The sequence below is a fragment of the Lissotriton vulgaris genome, chromosome 9, assembly GCF_964263255.1.
Source record: "Lissotriton vulgaris chromosome 9, aLisVul1.2, whole genome shotgun sequence".
NCBI classification, from domain to species: Eukaryota; Metazoa; Chordata; class Amphibia; order Caudata; family Salamandridae; genus Lissotriton; species Lissotriton vulgaris.
In genome coordinates this window covers 561,499,709-561,525,423 of record NC_141697.1, presented here as the reverse complement: position 1 = coordinate 561,525,423, position 25,715 = coordinate 561,499,709, and the positions used below count along the sequence as shown (strand labels likewise).

At 41.6% G+C, this 25,715-nt stretch overlaps 1 protein-coding gene across 4 annotated transcripts in view; it reads right to left on the bottom strand.

Moving 5' to 3' along the window:
• Nucleotides 1–25,715, bottom strand: part of SF1 (splicing factor 1) — a 116,361-nt gene that overhangs the window by 75,095 nt on the left and 15,551 nt on the right. For all 4 annotated transcript variants that reach the window (XM_086938090.1, XM_086938088.1, XM_086938089.1 and 1 more), the window contains exons 4-9: nucleotides 22,914–23,066; nucleotides 21,856–21,945; nucleotides 16,017–16,200; nucleotides 15,677–15,792; nucleotides 15,422–15,529; nucleotides 13,587–14,067 (exon numbers count right to left, since the gene is read on the bottom strand). In XM_086938090.1, the coding sequence (XP_086794216.1) occupies nucleotides 13,587–14,067; nucleotides 15,422–15,529; nucleotides 15,677–15,792; nucleotides 16,017–16,200; nucleotides 21,856–21,945; nucleotides 22,914–23,066 (1,132 nt within the window). The remainder of the gene's footprint in view (nucleotides 1–13,586; nucleotides 14,068–15,421; nucleotides 15,530–15,676; nucleotides 15,793–16,016; nucleotides 16,201–21,855; nucleotides 21,946–22,913; nucleotides 23,067–25,715) is intronic.

Genomic DNA, 25,715 nt, shown 5'->3' with positions numbered 1-25,715 from the left:
ACAGAGATCCCCTACTACAGAACCGGAATCTGTGACTAGAAGTCTAAAACATTAACCAAAGGAAATTCTGAAGGAAAATGCTACTTACCCAGTAGGCATCTGTTCTTGACATTTAGAGCTGTAGAGTCATATGCTTTAGCATAGATCATCATCTGGTGTTGGGTCTGGATGTTTGCACCTTGTTTTTGTTCGATGAAGTCTTGTAGTCATGAGGTAGGTGACCCCTCCTTCCGGTAATAGTGCACATGGGCATCGACTCCATCCACATAATGGCAGCCTACGGGGCTCGTCTGTCCATACCTTGCTCTCTATCATTCCAGAGGCTTTTGCTGGTAGAGGCAAGTTTTCTCTGTGAGGAAACTGGGCAAGCTGTGCTGTTTGTGTGGTTGTTTTGGTGGAATTTCTAGTTTAAGTACTCGACAGTGTAGCCTGTGGATATAGGCTGCATTATCTGTCTTTAAATTCTCTCTTAAGTGTCTTTGCAGTTCTGCATTTTTTGACAACTTAAAAGATTATTTTTGATTGCTCAGGGGTACACGCACATGGGCGGGACTATTCACTAGATTAAGACTATACACAGATCCCCTACTACAGAACCACCTTACAATGCCTGATTTTGATATGGGATTGCCTTTATGTGGTGGAGCAAAAGCAACAAAGAGTTGTTTGGTTTTCCTAAAAGGTTTTGTTCTTTCAATGTAGTAAAGTTATGCTCTCTTAACATCTAATGTGTGATGGGCGCGTTCTGCCACTGATTCTGGTTGAGGGAAGAACACAGGCAACTCAACAGATTGGCTGAGATGACTTTAGGTAAGAATTTGGAGTTAGTCCTAAGAACCACTTTGCTTTGATGTATTTGCAAAAATGGTTCCTCTATGGTTAATGCCTGAAGCTCACCGACTCTTCTTAGAGAAGTGATGGCTATAAAGAAGGCTACCTTCTAGGTGAAAAATTGTATCTCACATTTGTGCAATGGCTCAAACGGTGGACCCATGAGTCTTTTAAGGACCATGTTGAAATTCCACACTGGAGAAGGTGGACGTCTGGGAGGAATGAGTCTTTTAAGTCCTTCCATAAAAGTTTTAATAGCAGGCGCTCTAAAGAGACAAGCGCTGTCTATTTTGCAGATATGCAGCTATTGCAGCGAGATGTATGCGTATGCATGTGTACGCTAAATTAGAAAAGTTGTAGGCGTAATAGATAACAAATGATGTCTTGTATTGAAGCATCTAGTGGATCGATCTGATTGGTGTTGCAATAAACGACAAACCTCTTCCACTTTGCTGCACAGCAGGCTTGTGTGGTAGGGCATCTAGCCTCTTTCATAACATTCATACAGTCTGGCGGAAGGTTACGGTAGGCAAACTAATTTTTGGTGGTGAACTACTGATCGCTCCAACAGAATTGTGAACCAGGTTGTTGGGCCCATGTGGGAGCAACTAGGATAATCGTCAGGGAGAGCTGTTGGAGTTTCCAAACCACTAATGGAATGAGTGGGAGAGGTGGAAAAGCAGTAGCAAATCTCCCTGACCAATTCATCCATAGTGCATTGCCTTTGGACAATGGGTGTGTATGCGAAGTTTGGGCATTTTGCGTTTAGGTGGGTAGCAAACAGATCAATCTCTGGGAAGCCCCACATTTAGAAGAATGGGAGGAGAACTTGAGGGTGAAGTTCCCATAGGTGTATCTACTGCCATTGACGACGGAGCAGATCTGCAACTTGGTTGTCTGCTCCTGGAAGATGTTCTGCAAGGAGATATTTTTTTTGCTTTTGTATGTAGTACATCGCAGTCATGTCTGTGCAAACCAGAACCTAGATTTAGTTGAAAAGCTTTCAATGCCAGAAAAATTGCAGTAAGAGATGGTTTATGTGGAGTTTTTGTTGCAGAGTCCACATGCCCTGAATGGTAGGTTTTCCTAGATGTGCTCCCCAACCAGTGAGGGATGAGTCTGCTGTTAGCACTAACTGTGGAGCCGGATCGAGAAATGGCCACCCCTTGGAAAGGTTTTGTATGTCCCACCACTGGAGAGAGTGACTAGTACAGCCATCTATCAACACCGGATCTGATAAACAAGAGTCTGGTTCCACTGTTGTGCTAAGCATTCCTGTAGGAGACGCATTTTAAGTCTTGCATAGGGAACAATTAAAATGCAAGAAGCATCATTCCGATTAATTGCATGAACACTCGGGTGGTAATGAATGTTGTGGCTGAAACAGTGATATTCGAGCTTGCATGTTGCGAATCTGGACGGGGTTGGGGTACGCTACAGCTTTGCGAGTGTCTTGTGGCTCCCAGATACACTTTTGTGTTGGAGGTGAGACTTGGTGAGGTTTAAAGAACACCAAATCGTGAAGCAGTTGGACGGTCCTTCGAGTGTGGGGTAGGCAGATTTGTTGTGATCTGGCTTTTATCAGCCAGTCGTCTAGGTAAGGGAAGACGTGAACGTGCAGTCTTAGTTGAGCTGCGACTACTTCCAGACACTTGGTGAAAACCATGGGTGCTGTACTTACTCTGAATGGGAGAACTTTGATCTGGTAGTGTTGTCAGACTACTAAAAACCGGAGATATTTTCCTGTGAGCAGGGTGAATGGGAATATTGAAATAGGCGTCCTTTAAGTTAGTCAGTCAAATACACTTTATTCGATTTGTTAAAATCATAAAAGGCGTCTTTTAAGTCTAGAGTGAACAGAAAGTCGCCTTGCTGAAGTCTTGGGAGCACCTGTTGGTGTGCCCATGTGAAAGTGGTCCGACTGATAGATTCAGCTATCGGAGGTCTAGTAAAGGCCTGAGAGAGCAGCCGTTTGGGGGAATAAAGAAATACAGGGAGTACTGCTCGGTCCCTTGATATATTAATGGGACTGGCTCCATAGCCTGTTTTTCTACCAGAGATAGAACCTCTTGCTTTAAGAGGGTGAGAGATTTCAGTGACATTGCATGTGCTCTTGGAAGAATATTTGGGAGAAGTACTTGTAAGCTCCAGGAAGTAAGCATATTAGATCATTTGTAGCACCCGCCTGTGTGAGGTGATTGAATTCCAGACAGGTAGGAATTGGGAGAGACGTCCTCCGACAGAAGTGGACTGGCAGATGGAAATCAGTTTGTTTGCGGGAGAAGTGCGTGTGGAATTACCTTTACCAATTCCCCTACCATGGTTTCTTCGAAAACGTCCTCTAGAAGAGCCTCTGGACGAGGGGGGTTGGTTGTTGCCCTTGAAGAGGAGGAGGCATTGTTAGTGGACACAGTTTTTGAGGCACCCCTGCAAAATGAGCGGAGAAAAGAACCTCTATTGGCAGGTAACTGTAAAGCCCCCATGGACTTTGCGACTTCAGTGTCTCTTTTTTATCTTTTCCAGCAAGGTATCAAAAGCTGGGTCGAAAAGATGCTCTTTGTCAAAGGGTTGTTTAAGTATGGAGGTTTGCACCTCTGGCTTAAATCCAGAAATCGAGCCAAGCATGTCTGTGGCTGCCCGTGAGGCATCAATAAGCTTGGACTCCTTGTCAGAAGGAGGGGTCTCCTGTGGCTTGCGAGTTAGCACTCATGTGTGCGTTGGAGACAAGAGAGTAGAAGGGCAGCTGACCTTTAATATAAATCGGGTCGGTAGGAGCTGATTTGTATTTTTTATCCACTCTAGCTGTGATTATTCTTGCCCTTACAGGATCTTTAAAGACCTTGTCTGTGTGTTTTAACATGCCTTTCAGCATTGGCATGGTACGAGTAGTTCTTTGTGAGGAAGAAAGTGTCTCTAGAGGAAATCCATTTCTAAAGGCTCTTCATGAAGTTCTACTCCATGATAATGAACAGCCCTGTTAAGGAGCTCGAGATAGCCAATGTTAACATCAGGTGGGGAAGGTCTGAAGGGATACAAATCAGGGCCATTATCTGTATTTGGATCTGTGTGGTAATCTTCGAAAGCACCGAGTCCTGATCCTCATCCCCCATCATCCTGTGGGTTAGGTGCAATAGGGCTTGGTGGTGAATTTACTGGTGTAATAAGCAAGTTAGGATTAGGAGAAGGAGGTGGAATATAAGGGTGAGAAGGGTTAGTGTCCACGTTCTTCTTAAAGAGGGATTAGATAGTCCTCTGGCAAGTCAGCTTTCATTTTTTTGGGAATGGTTCCCTGAATATGCCTTGTTTTGAGGTTTATAACCAGCTTTTTCTGTTTCGGTCGAAAGTTATCATTAGATGGAAGCTCTTTGGCGAAAGTGTCTCTCACAAAGTGGCGCTGCTCTAGCTCGAACGTTCTGCTACAAGGGATTTCAGTGACCCTGTCAAAATGGGTCTGGAATCGCGAACCATTGCCTGTCTGTGCAGTCTTCTGGAGAGTGACGCCCTCACAACGGGATCTGTACAAGCGGTATACACATGAAGGATTAGGTTACTTACCCTGAAAGCATCTGTTCTTGGCATGTAGAGCTGTAGATTCACATCCTTACCCATACGCCTGACATCTAGCATTGGGTCTGGATGCCTGCAAGCTTTTTTATTCTAAGAAATCTTTTCCAGTCACAAGGGAAGGAGATTCCTCATTTCAGTGATAGTGCAAGGCCTGCACGTTGTAGATGCTGTAAATAAATTATTTGTTGTATAGAAGCATCTACGGGATTAAGGGTTTGGTTATTACAATATATAACAAACCTTTTAATTAGACTGCATAGCATGCTCTAGTGGTAGGCTTTGACTAAGAATTATCATAAAATCTTGAAGTAAATTTAGGTATCCAAATCGCTAGGTTGAACTCCCTTGGGTTTGGATGTCCAAATTTTCTATGGTTGGAGAACAAAGGCCTGAGGTGCAGTGACGCTTCTGATGTGGAACTACTGAGAGTTTTATAAGTGTGGTGAACCATGGTTGACAAGCCCATGTGGGCGACACTAGAACAAGGGCGAGGGATGTTAGTCTGAGCTTCCGAACCAGAAATGGAAGAGGGAGAGGCGGGAAAGTGTAATTAAATATCCCTGACCAATTCATCCATAGGGCATTCATTTCCTTTGTATAGAGGGTGTGGGAACGTGAATGCAAAGTTTTGGCATTTTGAGTTCTCTGCCGCTGCGAAGAGATCCTTCCGTGGAAACCTCCATTTGAGGAAATTTGAGGAGAACTTGGAGTTGTAGTTTCTACTCATGGACTTGTTGGCACACCCTGTTTAGGAGGTCATCAAATTAGTCGTTCATCCCTGGAAGGTGTACCGCTAGCAATTAGATTGTTACTTATTGCTCAACGCCAAATAGTCTGAGCTAGGCATGATAACTGCTCAGTGTGTGTTCCCCCCGGTTTTTGTGCATAGTCCGGATGGGTAATATGACAGCTATGTACCAAGGCAACTTTCCCTATCAGGTGAGTTAGAAATGCCTTTAGCGCTAGGTGAAAAGCCAGAAGCTCTAGATAGTTAATTTGGAGACTTTTGTGCTTGGTGTCCCAGAGACCCTGCCTGTTAGATGTTGTAGATGGGCACCCCACCTAGCAAGAGATGCGTCCGCAGTGAGCAAGACCTGTGGAGCAGGGTCGATAAAGGGCCTCCCTTTTGACAAGTTTTGGGGTTTCCGCCACTGCAGAAAGCGATTGATGCAGTTACCAACACTAGATCTTTTAGTGGACTCTGTGATTAGTTCAATTGTCGTGCTAAGCATTCCTTTAGAGGACGCATGTTTAATCTTCCATGAGGTACTATGGCAATGCACCTTGCCAGCATTCATAAAAGTTGCATGAAAGTTCTGTTAGCTATTAACCGCTTCCGTGCTACCGCGTTTTCCCCCTGTGCGCTGGATTTTCACAAATCGTGGGTTACGTGACAAAGCCAGCTCGTCATGCACGTAGCGCAGGTAACGCCCATGACGAGCTGGCTTTGTCATCTGCACAGAAGTGGTTAAATTGCAGTACCTGTGTCTGAAAATAGAATTTTGGCTGCATCGGGAAAGACTAAACCTGTGAAAGTTTAGGATAGCTCCGAGATAGGGTTGCAGGTGTGTAGGTTGTAGATGGGATTTTTGCACATGGATTGTGAATCTCAATTGATGAATATTTATTGTAATTGGAGTGTGTTGTACACACTTGAGGTGTGCTGGCTTTGATGTGCCAATCGTCTAGATATGGGAAGACGTGAATTTGTGGTCTTCTTAGATGAGCTGCTACTACTGCTAGACATTTGGTGAATACTCTGGGTGTTGCAATTACTACAGATGGGAGCACTTAGAATTGATAAGGCTTCATGCTGCCACAAATCTGAGGTATTTGAGAAGTGCTAGGTGAATAGGGATGTGAAAGTAGGCATCCTTTAAGTCTAGTGGGGACATAAAAACATTGTCGTAAAACGGAAGCACTTGTTGAAGTGTGACTAAATGGAAGTGTTCTGATAGTATGCTTCAATTTTGAGGTCTGAGATCTAATATTGGTTGAAGAGAACAGTCTTGTTTTGGGATTAGGAAGTAAAGTGAGTAAACCCCGACCCATAAAGTTGTATTAGAACTGGTTCTTTAGCTCCTTTTGTTAGAAGAGCTTATTCCTCTTGTTTGAGCAGTTGGTGTTCTAGAGAGAATTTGTGAATGAGAGGAGGAATATAGGACGGATTACTTGTGAGCTCCAAGGAATAACCACGTTGGATAATGTCCAACATTCATTTGTCTGATGGGATTTACTTGCCAAATTGGAAGAAATTGATGGTCTTCCCGACAGGTGTAAAATCGGGGGGAATTACTATTGAGTCACTGTTTGTTGAGCGATGGAGAGGTACATGTTGGGGTACCTTTACCTCTCCCTTTAAAATGGTTTCTCCTGCAACCACCTATGTAAAATCTTCTAGAGGGGGAGGATTGATTCTGTGGTTTATAGGAAGATGTGTTGGCATTGGTGAAGGTATTGGTGAATGTATTTTTGGAGCCTCCCTATAAAATGAGTGGCGAAAGGGACCACTGTTAGAGGATGACTGTAGTGCCTCCATAAATTTAGCTATTTCTGGATCTTTAATTTTGTCAAGTGATTGATTCACTTGAGGATCAAATAGATGTTCCTTGTCGAATGGGACATTTAGTATGGTTTGTTGTACTCCTGGTTTAAACCCAGAGATTCGTAACCATGCGTGTCGTCTAAGAAGAATACTAGTGTTGACTCTAGCTGTAGTATCAGCAGCATCCAACGCACATCTAACAAGAGGAATTAGAAATTAGTTTTCCATCTTGTACTAATTCCTGCCATCTTCTGTGAGATATTGGATTAAGTCTTCCATTTCGGCATACGTGTCCCAGTCGTATCTAGCCAAAAGACCTTGTGCATTGGCTATACAACAGCAGTTGGCCGATTGTGCAGCCATTACTTGAGGCATCTATTTATTAACTTGGACTCTTTGTCCAGAGGTGGTGCATCCCCTGTAGTTAGCAAATTTGCTCCTTTACAAGCATTGGATACAACCAACGAATCTTAAGGTAGCTGGCCCTGAATAAAAATTGGGTCAGATAGTGAGGGAGGGGGGATTGTTATATTTATTTATACACCCATTGTCTTAAAAAAGGTCTTCAGCGTGCCTAATCATACCTTTTAGCATAAGTAATGACTGTGTTGCCCTGTGTGTGGTTACTAATGTTTCAAATAGGAAATCTTCCAAAGATTTCCTATGTAAAGCAACTCCATGGTATGTAGCTGCCCTGGCAATTAACTTGTGGTACGAGGTGATGTCATCAGGAGTAGAATGTTTAGCAGGGTATAGATCTGGGTCTGTATCTTTAGGACAGGGGTCTTCAAGCTTTTTAATGCGGTGTCCCCTCAGTAGAAAAAAATTCACTGGAGCACCCTCAAAATGTTTTACAATTATTCTATTAACCTGGCAGTGTCTCGACTTATTTAAACATTGCAGTTTTAAAACGGTATCAGAACTTAAATGCTATCAAATGCATGATTGCCAAGCATACTATTCTGGTCAGACAGGCCTTACTAACATGTAAAAGTATACACAATGTGATTATTAGAAATGGGTGTGGAGGTTTTCATTCGGAGCCCATTCCCTTTTGACACCTCCTCCCAGCTAGGATATAAATGACTAAAGAGGTCAGTGCTGGCCCATTACATTTTCTGTGGGAATAAAAGCACCGTTATCAGTATAATGCTTCTTTTGGCCAGAGCCCCTCTAGAATTTCAAACATAATCCTACAACAAGTGGATAGAACAGTGGTGTATAAAGCGTGTAAATATCCATATTTAGTACTAGAGCCATTGAAGAAAAATTGGAGAGGACGGCTAGACTCAGGTGTGATTAAGTCTTTGTTTTTGGGTGGTTGGTCTCCGTTCTGGCGCCTAATGTTTGTAGGAAAAGTGTAAGCATCTGCGTAGATCTCAATGATTAAAAAACAAACCCGGTCTAATATAGAGGAAGATCTATATATGATGAAAGGGGTGTTATGCATTTGATGGCAGCTTACCAACAAGTAGTACTCCATGAGTAGTCACGCCCAACCTTCCCAGTCACTCCTTTGGGAGCTTATGGCTTCTACCGAATGCTTTTCAGATTGGCAGCGACTTGTTTTCAAATGGCCATAAGAAAGTTGTTGACTTTTTTTTTTAGGACAACATTTTTGTTTTTTGGACAAGATAAGTAATACTATTACAAGATCCTGTACACATTGTTGAATAGACTGACAGAATAGTTTGATAGTTAAAAGATTAAAGTGGAATGGTGACCAATTTAAAGCACAACATCTCTAGTAAAGGTATACGCCCTAAATTAGATTTGGCAGATTCCATACTAAAAGCTCCTATTCCTAAAGTTGTAGGCCAGTTACATCCTTTTTGTGGATAAGACCGGCATTATTGTTGGCTTACCAAGAATTTTGCATACACAGTACACCCTTAACTGTGTTGAATAAGGTTTTGTGGTCTGAAAATTGTCAGATTGCTTTCGAGACAGTTAGAAAAAAATCTTGGGCATACTTTTGAAGATTGAGATCACAAACAAATCTGGCAAAAATGTATGCCTGTTTGTTAGGAGTAGGGGCTGTTCTCATCCGAAAAGTAGACCAGGAGGAGGTATTTGCGTCCTGCTGTCAAAAGGAATCTGAATAGTTATTTAGTAATAGAGTATGGGGCATTGGCATGCCCTAGAGGATTTTGGGGTATTCATTTTACTGTAGGTAGCGATCACACATTGTTGGTGAACCTACTCTCTTGCATTGACACTGTAAAACCTTCTCCGAGAATTAAAAGGTGGATGAAAGTTTTAGGAGATGCCCATGTTGTGGAGTATTTCCCTCAACAAAAAAAATAGACATGGAAATGGATTGTCTAGGTTAGCACAGGTAACTACAGAGCAGATAGAGGAGGAAGAACAGGTGCTAAGAACAGGAGAAAAGACTTTGTGAAGCAGAGTTGAGCTAGACCAAAATTATGGACCACATTTCTATGGTGGACTGTTAGACCTGTCTGCCTTTGGGTAGTCCCTCCAATTTATTATTTATTTTTGTCCCCTTTCCGCCCCTCATACCTCTTAATTTTTTATGTCCACTGGCTACTTTTGTGGTGTCGGTCTGGGAGATAGATGTTCTTTTTGCCCTCAGTTTTTTACCAAAGGCCCAGGATCCTGTTCTGACCAAAATTCACCCAGACCTACAAAATGGTGGACATCAACTGTCATAACTGCCACTCCTGAGGCTTGACCCATAGGGAAGAATAGGAACCCTCTAGAACCTTCTGGTCTCTTCTGGACCTCCTAGGGTCAGCCTATATAAGGCCAGAACCAGGGCGGCCATTTTAGAGCTGGTCAGAGAAAGGGTAAAGTGGGTCTGGTCAGGAGTAAGGCAGCTAGTGAGGAGGAGCACGCACTGAGAGGGGAGAGATTGACCTATAGGTGGATTTCCCTTCCAGACTGACGGGCCGGGCCCCCTTGCCTGTCTACCAAGCCCTGTGCCCATGGTGAACGCGCTTGTCCCCAAGTCATAACCCTGCTTCGGAGTTCCCAACACGGAGTGAGAAGTGAGCTGAGGGGGACTCTGGCGTGCCACCGCCTCGGTGAGATAATCGGATCCCCCTGTCAAGTGGGGAAGAACTTCCTGACTGTGTCGCAAGTTCGGGCCCCCCACCCCTGCTGAGGCGCTGCATTAAGTTGTGACTGCTGGCGCTAAAAGGAATAAGGCTTACTGCACAGCTGCCGGCTCCGCGACCCAAATCGCCCTTCAGGAAGGCTCCAGTGGCGAGTGAGGGGACGTTGCAGCGCCGGAGAAGGATTGCCGCAGGAAGACCTGTTGCCGGGTGAGGAGAGGTGAACACCCCGGAAGAGGTCGGCTGGAGGCGGAGCACGGCGTGAGAGGTCGGAGGAAGGCGGAGACCTGTGGGAGGAGTCGCTGAGGAGGGCGCGAAAGTATCCAGGCGCCGAAGTGAGCCGCGTTGCTGCGGAGCACCGTCCTTCAGCCGGTGAAGTGCCAGGGGCTGCCGAGTGGGCCCCGGAGGAACGCCTTCTCTTCTGACTGAGGAGAGGGCGAGGATTTCCCGTTCACGGCAGTAGAGGCGCTTTTATGCGGAAGGGTCGGGTGGAGTCCGCCCCCGGTAACTACAAGGCTAAGTAAGCCGGGATGGTGGGGGAAGCAGCGGGACTAGCCCGGAAAAGCGGACTAGACTAAAGGATTGGGCAGCATTACACTTAACAATCTAAGTAGCCACTCACTCGTACAGCTCAGCTTGGTACCAGGAATTGTCATGCAGTAAGATCTACTGTGCAAGGGAGCTATAATACCCCAGCTGACGCCCTGTAGCCCTTGGAAGTAGAGAGGGAGAGCTCCAAGTGGGGAATCCACAGGGCAAGGCTGTACTTGATTAAGGCATAGACTCTTGCTATTGTGGAGGGGACTTGAGTTAACATAAGCCAATGTGATTTCACTTGCCTAATCTACTCCAGCGTCAGTTATGTGTAACCTTCTTCTCTCATAACCAGGGGAAGGGCTCTCTGCCTGGTGGGATTAGCTGGAAAATTGTTAACCTTGAATCTCCTGGGGTATAATTCCTGACAACCTGCAGTTCTTGGAATGAAATTCATGGCGTTCTGGTTTAATTGTGTGACCAGAGAATAATTTCAGGAGGAGGTATAAAAGTGTTATTGGAAAGCTTTACTGTTGCACATTACCTATTGAAAGATGTAAATGTTTACCTGCTCTATGTAGAAAAGTAATGAGGTTGTGAAAACTTAATTACACTTGATTGTGGAAATTTGGAAACAAAGAATCTAAGAGAACTTTTATAAAACAGCTCATATTTTTCCAAACTTGGTGTAGTGTCCTTATTTTCGAGTGGATGGATGTTCTGTTACTGATGGGTATGACGCAAACTTAGCACATGATCCTTGGAGTTAGGCCTGTCCCCTTAGTGCCAAGCTACCTTATGTGACTTGGGATTCCCTAGGTCCAACATGGACTAAGCTGAAAAAGTTGACAAGACATTTACGAATGTTGAGGATGAGTCAATTCAAGGTGAATTGCAGAGGAATGAGAGATCGATTCCTCCATGTGAAGTACATGACAACATTTTAGAATTGGCCCACAAAGACATATGGGGAGGAATTTGACAAAAGCTAGAGTTAGAAAAACATATTCATGTCCCTAGATGGACACAGTGGTAGAAGGAAAAGGGAGTGTTTGCAGTGTGCAAGGGTAGACAAATTTATAATGGCTATGGAAGCTTCAATGTCCCCAGTGGAGGTAATTGAGGAACCCTGGTCCAAGCTGAAGTGAGACAGTGGGACCTATTGACGAGTTGTAAGCTTCCGAAAGAGTTCTATTTGTGTTACCAAAAGGTACAATGTGTCTCATGAAATATTATTTTCTTGAGTTTATCCGTTCACTAACTTAGGACAGCTTTGTAGTCACCTCAAGCTAATGTGCTTGTGAAGATGCCGAACAGGCTGATCAAGGACTGTATATCAAAGGCAATACAAACAAGATCATTGAAGGAAATTATGAGGGAGACAATGTTGGCGCATAGAACAGACCCACGCCAAGCAAGCAGTGTGACAGGGGCATCTCCATTTGAAAGAATAAAAGGGAAGATTAGCCAACACTACATATTCTCTCAAATTGTTGGAGAAGAATGGGAAATGCAGCAGTGTGAAGGGGCAGAGAGAAACGACAACAGCAATAGAAAAAGTAGTTTGACAAGAAACACGATAGAAAAGATGGGCAAAGTTTTTTTCTGGTTGAATTTGTACTTGCAAGGTAGGATTTATATAGATATCCATGAACACTGAAAGAATGCCACGCTCACACAGATTTGTCGAGTATAAACAATAAAAAGGAGAAGTTGTACTTAAATGCCCAGCCCAATGTTTTTGCTCTGCAATCAAAGCCGTATGGTCATGCAAACCGATTTAGTGACTAATTTGTGATAACAAAAGTGCTTTAATTCCTCGGATGAGATTCACTTGTAGCATTCAGGCAGGTTCTTCAACAAGCTCAAGGTCTACCAGATAGTGACCCTCTTTTAAGCAAGTATAAAAAACACTGCAAAGCAAGATACCACCAGGCTGAAAATTGTTCCAGTAAAATGGACTAGCAATGCATTTCTTAAAGTGTGAAAAGCCATCCACTTGAGAGGTGGTCAAGCTAGCATGAGTTTTGTCAGGAAGAGTTGGTAAGATGTGAAGCCGAGTCTGCATTTTTCGACACCGTAAGAGATTATTTTTGATTGCTCCGGGGTCCACGCACATGGGCGGGACTATTCACTAGTTTAGGACTATACACAGAGATCTCCTACTACAAAAACAACTGTTACCGTAAAAAACAAATTGAAAGCAATTCCCAGATCACATGTATGACAGAGGTAACTACCATTAAGAAGGTTGGCTTCCATTGGTGGGGTAGTAAGACTTAGTGTCTAGGTCCGATTGGCACTGTCACCAGCTTAATTTCCTGATGTGATGCAAACTTAATACTGCACAAGGTAAAAGAAAGAAGGGGCGGGGTTTAAAAGTGGATGGGGTGAGCATTCACAGAACGACCTTTATCCTTGGTACATCAAGTACACAAGGAAGAGCTAAATGCAGAATAAATATGACAGTGATGTCTCCTGTGGATAAATTTAGCATCCATGTCCCACAAAACCTTGACGAAGACTATCTATACAAAACATAATACAAAACCGGATGAGTACTGAAGTTTTCCAGCCCACAGCAGTACAGCCTTTACGTGCCCTACCACATGGACATTATTAAAGAAAATCTAGTGCATTCTTATAAAGCTTCTTCTACTTTTACCTGTATACCACTATTTTCACAAATCTGGGGAAAAAAGTCCTATTTTGTTTGTTTAGCTGGTGCCATGTTTCAAGAGTTACTTTAAGTCATACTGCATTAGATGTCTAACTCCTAGAATAAGCAGTGAACACTATTTTGTTTTATCAGGATAGCCAATTGTGTGAAAATGGACCAACTTTGATAGTGTTCCCTTGTAGGAGCAGCGAGTTAATATCAGTTTGGAAATGTAATACTGTCATACGGAAAAGAAAAGGCGAAAAAGGAATAAACAATTAACCTAGAAAAGTAGACACAAAATTGCTAGTGTTCACATTTACACACACAAATAATTTATAGAACAGGAGTCATCAAAATATGTATAACTAACCTGGGGAGGCTGGCTGTTTACTGTTCCAGAGCTCCTTGAAATGGGAGAGTGCGAGGCTCCTGAAGACGAGCCAATGGACGATCCCATTGACGACCCCATGGATGAACTCATTGAGGAACCAATGGACGACCCCATTGAAGAAACAATGGACGACCCCATTGAAGAAACAATGGACGACCCCATTGATGAACCCATGGAAGAACCCATGGATGAACCCATGGAAGAACCCATGGAAGAACCCATGGAAGAACCCATGGAAGAACCCATTGAAGAACCCATTGAAGAACCCATGGAAGAACCCATTGAAGAACCTATGGACAAGGTCATTGAAGAACCGATGGACGAGCCCATTGACGAGCCCATTGAAGAGCCCATAGAACTCAACGAGGATTGAACAGGAGCTTCACCCAGCTCTGCCATTAAAGACAAGTATTCCTTATCCATGCGTGCCTTATCCTGGGCCGACTGGGGATCTCCGGGTCTACACAAAAAATAGGAAAGAAAAGCAAAGTAGTATCCTGAAGTGATCATTGGAGTTTATTAACATAAAGGACACAAGTACAGCAATAGGGAAATTCCATAGAGAAATATTTTCACCAGATGAGGTTCTGTCTTCAACTACTACTTCAAGCAACCACTAAACTGCAGCAGGAAGCTATACAGACATGTGGAAAAAAAACCAAAAATAAGACACCACCCCTCTCACCATTACAGAAAGACTAGAGACAGGTACCACCTTAGAGCCAAACTAAAGCTTAATACTAACCTGGTCAAACATAACTGCTTTATGAACAAAACACAACAGATCAACACACAAAATAACCAAAAAACACAATTATACCATTACAACCAGCAGTGACTCAATACAGCAGCTTTGGCTACGCCAATCTGTCTTGCCTTTTAAATGCAAGGGAAGAGCGATTGTTAGCTTTGCCAATGCTAGTTGGTTTTGGCATAGTGTACAACCAAAACTATTCCAAGATTGCAACCTTTGCATGCTTGAGGACATAGTTAAAAGCAATATGAGGTCTTGTGTGTCAGAATACAATATGAGGCCCTGTGTGTCAGAATACAAATCTCCTTGTCTGAACCTCAGTTTACTAAATATGATAATTTGTCACTTTGGACTAACTGGTTCAGTCTTTGAGAACCAACATATACAACTCAGAGTGCATTAACTGTAAACCCCAGGAGAATGGGATATCAAGCCCATACCTGGAAACCTTCTCTTTAACCTACTACAGGTGTTTTCGCAGGGCTTGTGTACAGGTTGGGTATCCTGCCCTCAATGCTGTATCTCAATGTTTATACTGTTATAGCTGCGTCCGCTAAGTCAGAGTTTTATGTACATAGCATGTTAGAAGCCCACTGAGGTAGCTTTAGGGGCTCTACTATTCACAGGTTGGAATGAATCTTATCTAGCAAGTCGAGAAATATAAAGTGCAGAAAAGCGTTACATATTATGAATATTTAATAAAAGTGGTTGTATGTTCGCGTTAAACATGCAACACTGGCACATACGGCAAACGTAATGTCCTGCGTCACAAGTACATACGACACAGGCTCTCAGTTACCCATAAGAATACCCCAATCATAAGCATACATGTTCATATATCCTTAAAGACCACACCTACTGACTCATGGCAGCCAACAGTGGATTGTTCAATCCAAAATATTTGGCTCTATGGACATCATGGGGGTCTCTGGTAACAATGCGCCTGTTGCCTAGTCTACAGAACCTCACAATGCTTTTCACTGATAAGTAGCTCTCACTACAGAAAAGGTTGGAGACCCCCTGATCCAGAACAACAAAAACACAAAAATCCAGGGCTAACCTTGCAAACTTGCAATCTGATGCGATGTGCCCCGCCCCTCCACACTTGGTGCAAAGTGTTGTGTTGGTGATACTGCGAGGTTCAGTGCTCTGCCATGGCCTCAGGATCCTTTAAAAACAAAATTAAGTACCGTAAGCACAACGTAAAAAGCAAACAGAAAAATCAAGGCTGGCTCCAAGTGTTAAGAGGGTGGAATCGAACATTCAAATTCTGTCCCCACTGAAACTGGACAACCCTCCCAAAGAAGATGCAGACCTGTTGTCGTCCTCACGAAGTGTGCCATTCAGACGAGCCAGCTCTCGCAGCTGCATCTTCCGTAGGTCATTTTGATCCTCTGGAGTCTCAATGCCCTGCTTTAGGATGTTACGAATCTACAAAATACAAATTGAAATAAAAATAAGGTCTTTACAGTATGTTGTACAAGCTGAACCCATCCCTAGCCAATATAATGCAATACAATTTGCAAACTTGGACAAAACAAAAACATTTGACCTAGAAACCCATGCTTAGTAATAGTTGTTAACAATGTGTACTCTACAGCCACCACCGATCGGTTGCACAAGATGGACTACCTTTCCATCACAACTTTAGGTACCTGTTCTACAGCTTTCTTCACATTCTCCATTGTGTTGGCAGTAACTAGAGCATGCAAAGGTTCGTCTTCGCCCGGCAGCATTTGTCCATCTTTCCTTCCCACCTTTCCTTCTTTCACAGATCCTTTACCTCGAATCATGATCTTGGCATTACACTCCTTCTCAATGTTCTTCAATGTATTGCCTCTGCAAAAACAAACAGGTTACCATGAAGTGGCCGTGTGCTACTGGATAGGCTGCAAGATGACAGAGCTACACAAGTTCCTCTGAATAAAAAGTTACTCCCTTGCCACTACAGTTCTGCAGCACTGGTATCCTTCATGGATTTACACGCTTGAATTGTCGGTCGTCAGGCTGGGCACCCTCGGGAGCCAGTATAAATATAGCAGTATTTCAATACTGCAATAAACATTTAAAACAAATTGACAAATGTCAATTAACAACATTCTATGACCTGAAGGCTCGCCAATAGGTCGAATGGCTTAGGGTGCCCACCAGCCATATTTTTATAGATTGTTAATGAGGCTACTGAGTACTTGTTTACAGAGTATGGTGGGTGCATGTGAATCTACAAAAGCTGCTGAGGCCAATTGTAGTTATGCAACTTTCTTCTGCAGCAACGGATCTTTCACAGATTCACATGCTTGAAATAAGATTACGGAAGCAGTGTCCTATTTGTAGTTTAGTCAGAAAATAAGCATATATTAATGAAATAAGTTGTGTAGTACCACCGTCTGACCCACTGCTGTTTCAGTCTAAGACTGAACATCTATCTAGAACACATCTGGCAAGCATGTGGGTTCGAAGACCAAGTTGCCACAAATGCCTACCAGGAGCACTTCTGCAAAGAGTGTGGCTGTTGCTGCCATGCCCCTTTGTTGAGTGAGCTATAACCTTGCAGCCAAAACATCTGCCAGCCTTTATAAGCAACAATGAAATGCATAGTTATCCTCTTGAAATGTTCTGGTTCAGAGGATGGCCGTTCTTAGTGTTTCAACTTGAAACAAACAGGTCTTTAGCAAGACCACCCTTTTTCTCAAGAAAAAAAAATAAGGAATCTCTTGATGTCTAATGAACGCAGAGCTTCCTCAGTAGCTTTAAACGGTTGAGGACGAAAAAAGGGTGGCAAATATATTCTTTTCATTAGAATTAAATGTGGGGCGATCTTTTGGGATAAACTTCGGAAGGTAAGCCAATGTCACTGTACTAATTTCATGTACGGTGGTTTTACTGCGAAAGCAAGAATCTTACCCACTCAGCTAACTGAGGTGATGGCTAGTAGGAAAGCAGTCTTCCATGATATTTGAAGGGAAGCTTTGAGTACTAAATCTAACATTGCTCTGATCAGTTTGCCCAAAACAGTGGTTTACTCCCATGCCGTCATGTTCTCTAGTAAAGGTGAATTACTAAGAAACAGGCATTGCATGTGTTCTTTTACCTGAGTGTTGGAGAAGAACAAAGACAGACTGGGATTTTTAGATACCTATAAATAGTAGCCAAGTGTACTTTTGTAAATTTATGGTTAGCCTATTTTCTGACAAACTCAGAAGAGAAGGTATCAATTCTAGGTCTGCAATAGCCAGGAGGTCCCAAAAGGTCTATGTAACAGAATAATCTGGCCCACGTAGGGGTGACAAGCATGATGGTGTACTTTTAGTCTTCTTTTGAAACCTATTTAAGACTTATATTGGGGGAAAAGCATAAACAAATGTACTCAACAAGGGTGCTGAAAATACTTGTCCCTTGAGAGTTGAGATACTACCACCAGTTTGGCATTTAGTATTCACCAATGTCTAACATGCCCAACTGTGGTTTGCACTGCCTGCTGAAGATCATTGCTGTCTGATGTCTACTTCTCATTCATGTCAATCCACATACTTTGAGGGCATCTGTAGTTTCATTTTGCAATCCAGCAACATTGCCTAAAGTTACAAGTGGTTAAGTCATTGTGCCTTAAAATCTAAACCCACCCCATCCGTTGAGCTTATTGATATAGTTGTTTGGACTTGGTCACTCCCCATTTCCGTATGTAATAAAGAGTCAACATATTGCTAATTTGTATTTTGACATCATTTTGCAGCTTTATAGTTAGGAATGTCTTTAATGCCAGCTTGACTGACCGATATGGATGTTTTCCCTTAGAAGAGAACTATTCCACTCAACGCCTTGCAGATGTTGCCCAGTCCTTAGTATCTGTTTTCATATGAACGTTTGCTTTGAGCTTGTAAAGGAGATGACCACAACAGATGTTCATTTTCTTTTCACAATACCCTGGCCTGTCATTTTGTTGGCAAGCATCCAACCAGTGGGATACTGGTTTCCATTGCATGCCAAGAAATTCTTAAAGGGATCTGGTCCTTAGTTGACATTGCTTTATGAATGAAATATAGGAGATCAATACCTCGAAGCACTTTCTACTCTCACCCTTAGACCAATTCAGGAAATGAGAAAAATTGGTTTAATAGTGAGAACTGGGCAAAGTAGCTTTCTTCCTCTTTTCCTGCGATGGGGAAGCTATTCAGTTGATGTTTGCTCTAAAGAACAATGTGCTCAGTCAATACTAGGATACTTTTAATACGGAGTTTAAGGCTTAAACAACTCCATAAATCTTTCGTTCTTGAGACTACAACTGATGTGCTTTGATAAGCGAGCCGAAGTATGCATATTTTGCTATTCGAAAACGACTTGTGTCCACTGGAGCAAAGCATATCATATGTACATGTACACCCTGGGTGAAGGTTTGAGACCGAATGGGAGCAACTTGGCATGGTACGGTTCTCCATACACCATGAAGAGATGTTAGATGCTTTCAATGACCAGCAATCTTCTTTTTGTTTGTCAGCATTACATCCATCAAGGACAATATTTTGAAAGGTTGCTTCTTCACAATTTTGTTTAAACGCTTAAAGATCTAGAATGGACTTCCATTCCCTTTCCGGGAAAAAGAGAATCTGGAGTAAACCCTAAGTTCACCTCAGTTTGCTACTAGTTCGGTGTCATTTTTTCTTCTCGTAGGACCTTCAAGTTGTGGTCTTTCCTCCTGGCAGAAGGAGATGTTGGCAGCAATGTTCGAAATTAAATTGTCTTCATACTGAATTACTTTGAATATAAAAAGATATGTTAAGTTCTGCCAGGTTATTAGATATGCCCTTACCTTTACTTCACATAGGCATGGGCTGCAAGGAAAGGTAGTAGGCCACCCTCTTTCTTGTCCCAGTTTGTGGCTGCATCATTTGGCCTCCTCGGTCGTCCCATTTTCCGCAGGTATTTTTCCATACAGAGTTACGGTTCTGTAAATAATTTTGTTTGCTATGGATGAAAGGCAGATGAAGAACCTGGCAGAAACAATCTTCCATTCGGCAGCCATCTGTAGAAGCAAGATTGTCTCTTTAGTAAGACTAAGACCCCAAGAGATTTTTAAACTCCTGCAATGTTTTATCCAGATGTGATCCAGAAAGCTGTGCACCATTAACATGCACGTCTATAACCCTTTCCCAGTACAACTGGGCGAAAAGTTGTGCTGCAGAGAAAGCCACAGCTTAAAATGGCATCTGCCACCATTTGTCTGAAACCTGCTTTGGAAGCATTAGAGATGCTTCTCTGAGGGCAGACAATGCAATTATGCCTTGTCAGAGTATTGATTATGCTTCATTCAATAGCAGTCTGTTGTGGCAAATATTCCTGTTTTTCTTAGTCTTTTACCCTCCCCTCAGTCTATGGGCATCACACATGGAATTGCTGTATTCTATGATCAACATGGCTCCTGTTGCAGAATTAAGCATACAGGTAAGACCAACTTTCCATATGCACGGCCACTGGAATTAAGTGGTAGTTGAGGGCCAAATTATGCGTGTAATGTGGCACATTTTCTGATAGCATAACTTCATTATGTTTACACTTGTTAACAGTCTGGACACATGTTGCTCCTTATTAGTACCAGTTCAACACCAAACATAGAAGTAAGCAACAGAAAGGTGACCAGTCAACCGGTGCAAAGGGCCTTTCACTGCGTTGCAACACGTATCCAGTCCGTTTTAATAACTTTTGAACTGTTTGAGCTAGAAACTAATCTTTTGTGGTTAAAAAGTGTGCAGATTATACAGCAGGTGATGGATTATGTAACAAAACCAAACCTATGCAAAAAGAGTTGCAGTGCATTGCGATGCAATGGCATAATTCCAGAAGCCCTGCCTATAAGTAATGAAGTACAAGCATTTTTCTGACCGACTGGTTTGTCTTTAAAATCAAAAAGGAAGCAGATCTTTTAAACAATGCTAGAGCCTAAATCAGTGTTGTGGCTTACTTGTTCCCAGATGCAGAAGACTTGTTAAATAAAAAAAACAGTTGACAATGACTTAGTCTACTTCAGAGGCAACAAAATGCATCGTACACAATGGCAGAGGCATATATTTTGACTCCTTTGCTGGTAAACCACTTGAGAATGTAGGTGTGATAGCACCATATTCAGAAACATCTCCCTAAAACAGAGCTTGGAGGTGAAACACTGTAGCCGTTTCTTTTGATACATATCCTAACTGGAGGTTTTTTTATGTTTAGATAACTATTCTTAGAGGATGCCCCATGTAATTTACCATTCAGGTGTAGCAGACTACACCGAGATTTATAGGTTAACGTACCATGTAACGTCGCTTAGATTTATGCGCGAAATAAGTACATTTAGTGAGTGGGTCAACAGTAAATACTTCACAGGCCTTGAAAAGACCTTGCTTGTGGAGATTCGGTCATGCTTTAGTCAGAAATATTAAGAGTGAACATCAACTCCTTAAAAAAGATTTTTTTAAGGACTGCAGACTGGAAAGCATGATTTCTTTTAGTGTCCTAGTCAATTCAGGAGAGCAATATCAGAGGATTGCCTATTTCATATAACCATCGGGAAGAAAATATTGCAGTTAGGAGTCTCAAAGGAGAATCTGAACTCTGAGCACTTACACATGACTGACAAGAGGCATGGTCATAATACATTGCATGGGCTGAATGTGGTCTATTGATGTTTGTCCACCTGTTTTCAATGTTAATTGTGGTATTGAAATACTGCTTGTGCTAGCACTGGCTATCAAGGGTTTTCAAATTCACATACTTCAATTTTCTACCGATGTCAAGACTATGAAAGATCCAATGTTGCATAACTGGTCAGCAATGAAATAAACCTAAACAAACAATTAGTCGATAAGCCAATGTCACTTTCACCTCTTTTCTTTTCAAAATTAAGGTAGCATCCATTATGCGGCGAGTAAAATATATATTTTTTTTAATGCAACAATTCATACAAACAATAAACCAACACTTACCTCATAGGAGCAGACAACTTCAAGGGGGATGGGGAAGAGAATACTTTTTGGGGTGGTTCACAGCAAAAGAAAACATTTACATATACACATACAAAAAGTTATAGTGCTCTAGGGAAAACAAGTAAAATATATGGAAGACACTTTTTTTTCCACTAAAAATCCAACAATCAAAACATATTTCGTTACTTGCTTCAGGATGGTGAATTTCCAGTCACTAAGCAGCACACAATGATGCTGTTGCAACCTGCTGCTTTTAAATGGCAACGCCAACTACCTAATAGGTTTCATCCCAATAAAGTAATTTGTTTAAATTCTCCGTACGATTACAAAAATAAAAGACTAAATACAAACCGTTTTTGAAATATTTCCTTTGTAAAATGTGTTTCCAGGATCTGGAAAATGGGCTGAGCTAGAATTTATTCAAGTAAATGGAGATCCCTGAACCAAAACACATATCCATATATCCACATAAAACGTTATACTATGAAAACACACAATCAATTGTGCTGTGAACGAAGAGATTGTAACTCACCGTGGCCCAATAAGAAGTCCAACAAAGTTTATCTCTGGGTATTCATCTTGTGGAATCATCACCTTGTCACTCACTCGTGTTGCTGGAGGTCTGGAAACAAAATGATATTTACAAAACATGCTTATATAACAGGTCCCATTTTAAAACGGTCCTGCCAAAACTAAGCATTTATCAGGGATTTTCGTTGACCTACTGAGTGAATCCGGTTGACTGGTCAGTAGCCATCCCCGATCCAAAAATAACTGGAAACTGGCTATCACTGATTCAAATCTTTCCCTCAAGGAGTAGCAAGTAGCAGATTTTGACATCATATGCTTTTGAGAAAATAAATACAGCCTTACATTACATCTGGCACCACTACTGATTACTATAATCTCTTCACAGCATCTATTTCGGAGATTGGGCTCCCTCTGTGTCTGCGGCTAGGGAATGGAATAAACTGCTTAGCTTAGGAATGGAATAAGCCTCCTCTTGAACGCTATGAGATTCCTAGTTTCTTTCCCTAATGATAGTTTCAAACAAGCGTAAAAGCTTTTTTTTGTTTTAACCTGGTGTGCTTGATAAAAAACTAAATCTCTATGGCTCCAATTAAGGACTAATAGAACAGTGATAAATACAATCACTGATATACTTAATGTTTAATACTACTCCCTTAGAGACCCCACAACTCCTCTTAAAAGGTATTATGTTAGGATACAACAGCTAAGACAGCTGAACCTTCTAGGGCACAGTACAGTACATCTAGTATGGGTAACAACTTTACCTTTAATAATCTTTACACAAAAGATTATTAATGTCAGTGGTATAGTTTTGCAGGGCTAAAACTTTGTGGCAGAAATTACTCTACACTACATCTCCATCTAAGTTACTGCGGCCTCAGGAAAAAAAAAACATTTACCTCACAACTCTTAACACTTCATAGGTAAACATTAAACATGGTAATTTTACTTACTAATATTTGCTGTTTCTTCAACTGCCTTAACTGAAGGCTTGCCTTTTTGACTTTTTCCACAATTGAAACCAGAAGATCAATCATAAGCTGTTGACAGTGTTCTTACTTGTAATCTGCCGGTGGTTTAAAATCTGGGTTAAGGGCAACCATTTCTGTAATCAGGTTATGCCTCTCTTCCTCCAGTTTCTTTCGTGTTCGAAACTCGCGAGTATTCAGGCGTTTCCCCTCGCTATTGTAGATTGGCTCTGGAGATGGAGACCTGTAGGAAACAATATGGTATTCACTACTCACTTGTTTAACTGTTTTATTGAGCCACATTTCCCCACATACCAATAACGACAGAGGCGCTCTAACTCAAACACTAAAATACCCAGCCTCAACAACTGATATGTTTAAGCCCAACAGTATAGTTGGAAAAAGTATCTGATTAGGGATGTTAAATTTTAAGTATTTGAAATTGCTAAACTGTCACAGTAGAAACAGTTTAAACTGCCTAATGTATAGGGACACTGACAAAAATGAACAATGGATCAAGATAAGGAATGCATTTCCCCATCACAGCTGATTCAGAAAAAACAAGGGATAATTTTATCTACTAAAAAAATAATATTCGAGGAGCTGGCACTCTGCAATTGCAGCTATGTTGCAGCACCCCAAAAATGATGGCCAAGAACTTCAGCTCGGCTATCCTCTCCTCCACTGTGACGGCAGCATCGGTACAGAGTGTTCACTTGTTCTCAAACCAGGAGGTAGGAACTGGTTTAAAAGGAAGAGGTTAAGTGACGTACAGACTTCAGCCAATGCCCCTTGCAGCCCCCCCCCCGCCAAATTCAAGACACCACGTGCAGAGGGGAGCAACTGCTTCCTAAACAGGATCAAATGTTCATTGTTTCGTTACTAGGAAAAGTTAACAGCTAAAAGTAAAACAATGGTCAGTTTAGTTACCACAGTGATTTTGCGGTAAGAAAAAAAATGATTAGAACACTTCTAAAATTGACAAGTTAAAGAAACGTTTTTAACATTCAGGATAATTTTGACCAAGCTGCAAGAATGGAAGAGGTTACCCACATCAGGTTATCAAATAACATCCTGAAAGATTATGGAACCTACATCCTCTTTTGGGGTAAATAACCTTTGGCTGGTTGGAGAGGAAGTGTTATCTGGGTTCACATCAATTCAACAATAAGGAAAAAAAGTTAAGTTTGATTATTTTGGCTGAGAATTACACTTCACACGTTCAAACCAGAGCCTCAACACAGTGGGAATCAAACCTAGTATCGTTGGTGCAACCTCTACTATCTATGTAGTGTTCAACAATTAAAATACAAGGTAAGGAGGAAGTGGTTAAAGTTTTAAATGAAACCTTTTGAAGAAAGTGCTTGAATGTTATTTCCACAACCACAGCGGCACTTATGTTTTTAAAATAATGTCCTTTGACATGGTTCTACCAAACAGGAGAAATTGTTGCTATTGTAAGAAAATGAATTAAATAAAAATATAAGACCCTTTACGTCACTTTTTTACGTCTGATTTCAGGATGGTAGGTTTTCATACCCACCTAAAGTCCTAGCAGCTACAGGAGGTTCTCAGATTTAAATCTGCAAATTCTGAATGCTTTCGGTTGCAGGGTAACAGGAGGAATGCATCCAATTAACCAATGCCTCAAAATAACTAAGCGTCACGTTCACCAGACTTGCTGAGAAATCCAAGCCACTTTCACATTAGGACATCCCTTCAATGGAAATAACTAAAAAGATTCTAAATTTACCTAGTAACAAGTTATTGTAATTTAAATGTTAAGAAAACCCAGAAAGATGCTAGCCCACATAAGGATAAAATATATAAAATTTAATATATATTATATACATATATATATATATATATACACACGCACTAGAGAGAGACAAAAAGTTACATGTCCTAATTAACAAAAAAGAAAATACACTCAAGTAAACATTTGAAGTTAAAAAGAATTTCACCCCAGCTAGATCTGGCCAACTGCACTGAAGTGCATCAGTACTGCTACATTTTGAAACTACACTTTGAAAAATGTAGGTCATTGACTTAAATGAAGAGCCATCCTAAAACTCAATAGGCACCCAACCGCTTTGGTCACTTATCAGTATACGTCTCATTTGGCTGTTCCCAATGTGACAAGACAGACAGGCCTCTGTGGAGGCTGTTTTTAGCAATACTCTAGCAGAGTTACATATCAAATGTCTGTCATGCGCATTTTACGGCTTTCTTCCACAAGGAATATTTAAAGTCAACAAAACTTGCTGAACGTCCAGTTTTTTTTACCCAAACCACTAAACGTTATGTATTTTCTAAGTATAGTAAACACAAACACAAAAAAGGTAATATGAAGTCCTCTACCATCTTCAATAAAGGTCGCACCTTTGAAAAAAAAGCCCATTTACAAATCTATTAAGACGTCTATTTTTAAGCACAAGTGCAAAAGAAATCTAGTGTACACTGCTTTTGAGAGGAGGGTGACCACACAGAAGGTCTCATTAACTAACGCAAGTCACACTATGAAATTAGTTAACCAAACATCCGTCAATTCAGAATTTTGGGAGCAAATTTAAACATTCATTTTTCTATCAATAGGGTTAAAATTAAATGTCTCTTACTTTGGATGCAACTATCAGAGTTAAGCAGTACTAAGGGGGGAGAAAAATCACAATAAAAATCCAGTTGCTGGTGTTTAAGAAATGCAAATGAAACCAAATTGCAAAGAAATGTTCTCTAAATTCTTAAGATGGTTAGAAATAAAGCACCCAAATGACAAATTATAATTTGAAGGAACGCATGATTAGGCACTTTGTTCTAGTGTGGTGATTTTTTTAAGTCCACAAGAGCGCACAGTTTTGTTGGTGTTTAAGATCAACGTATTCAGTCTACTCCT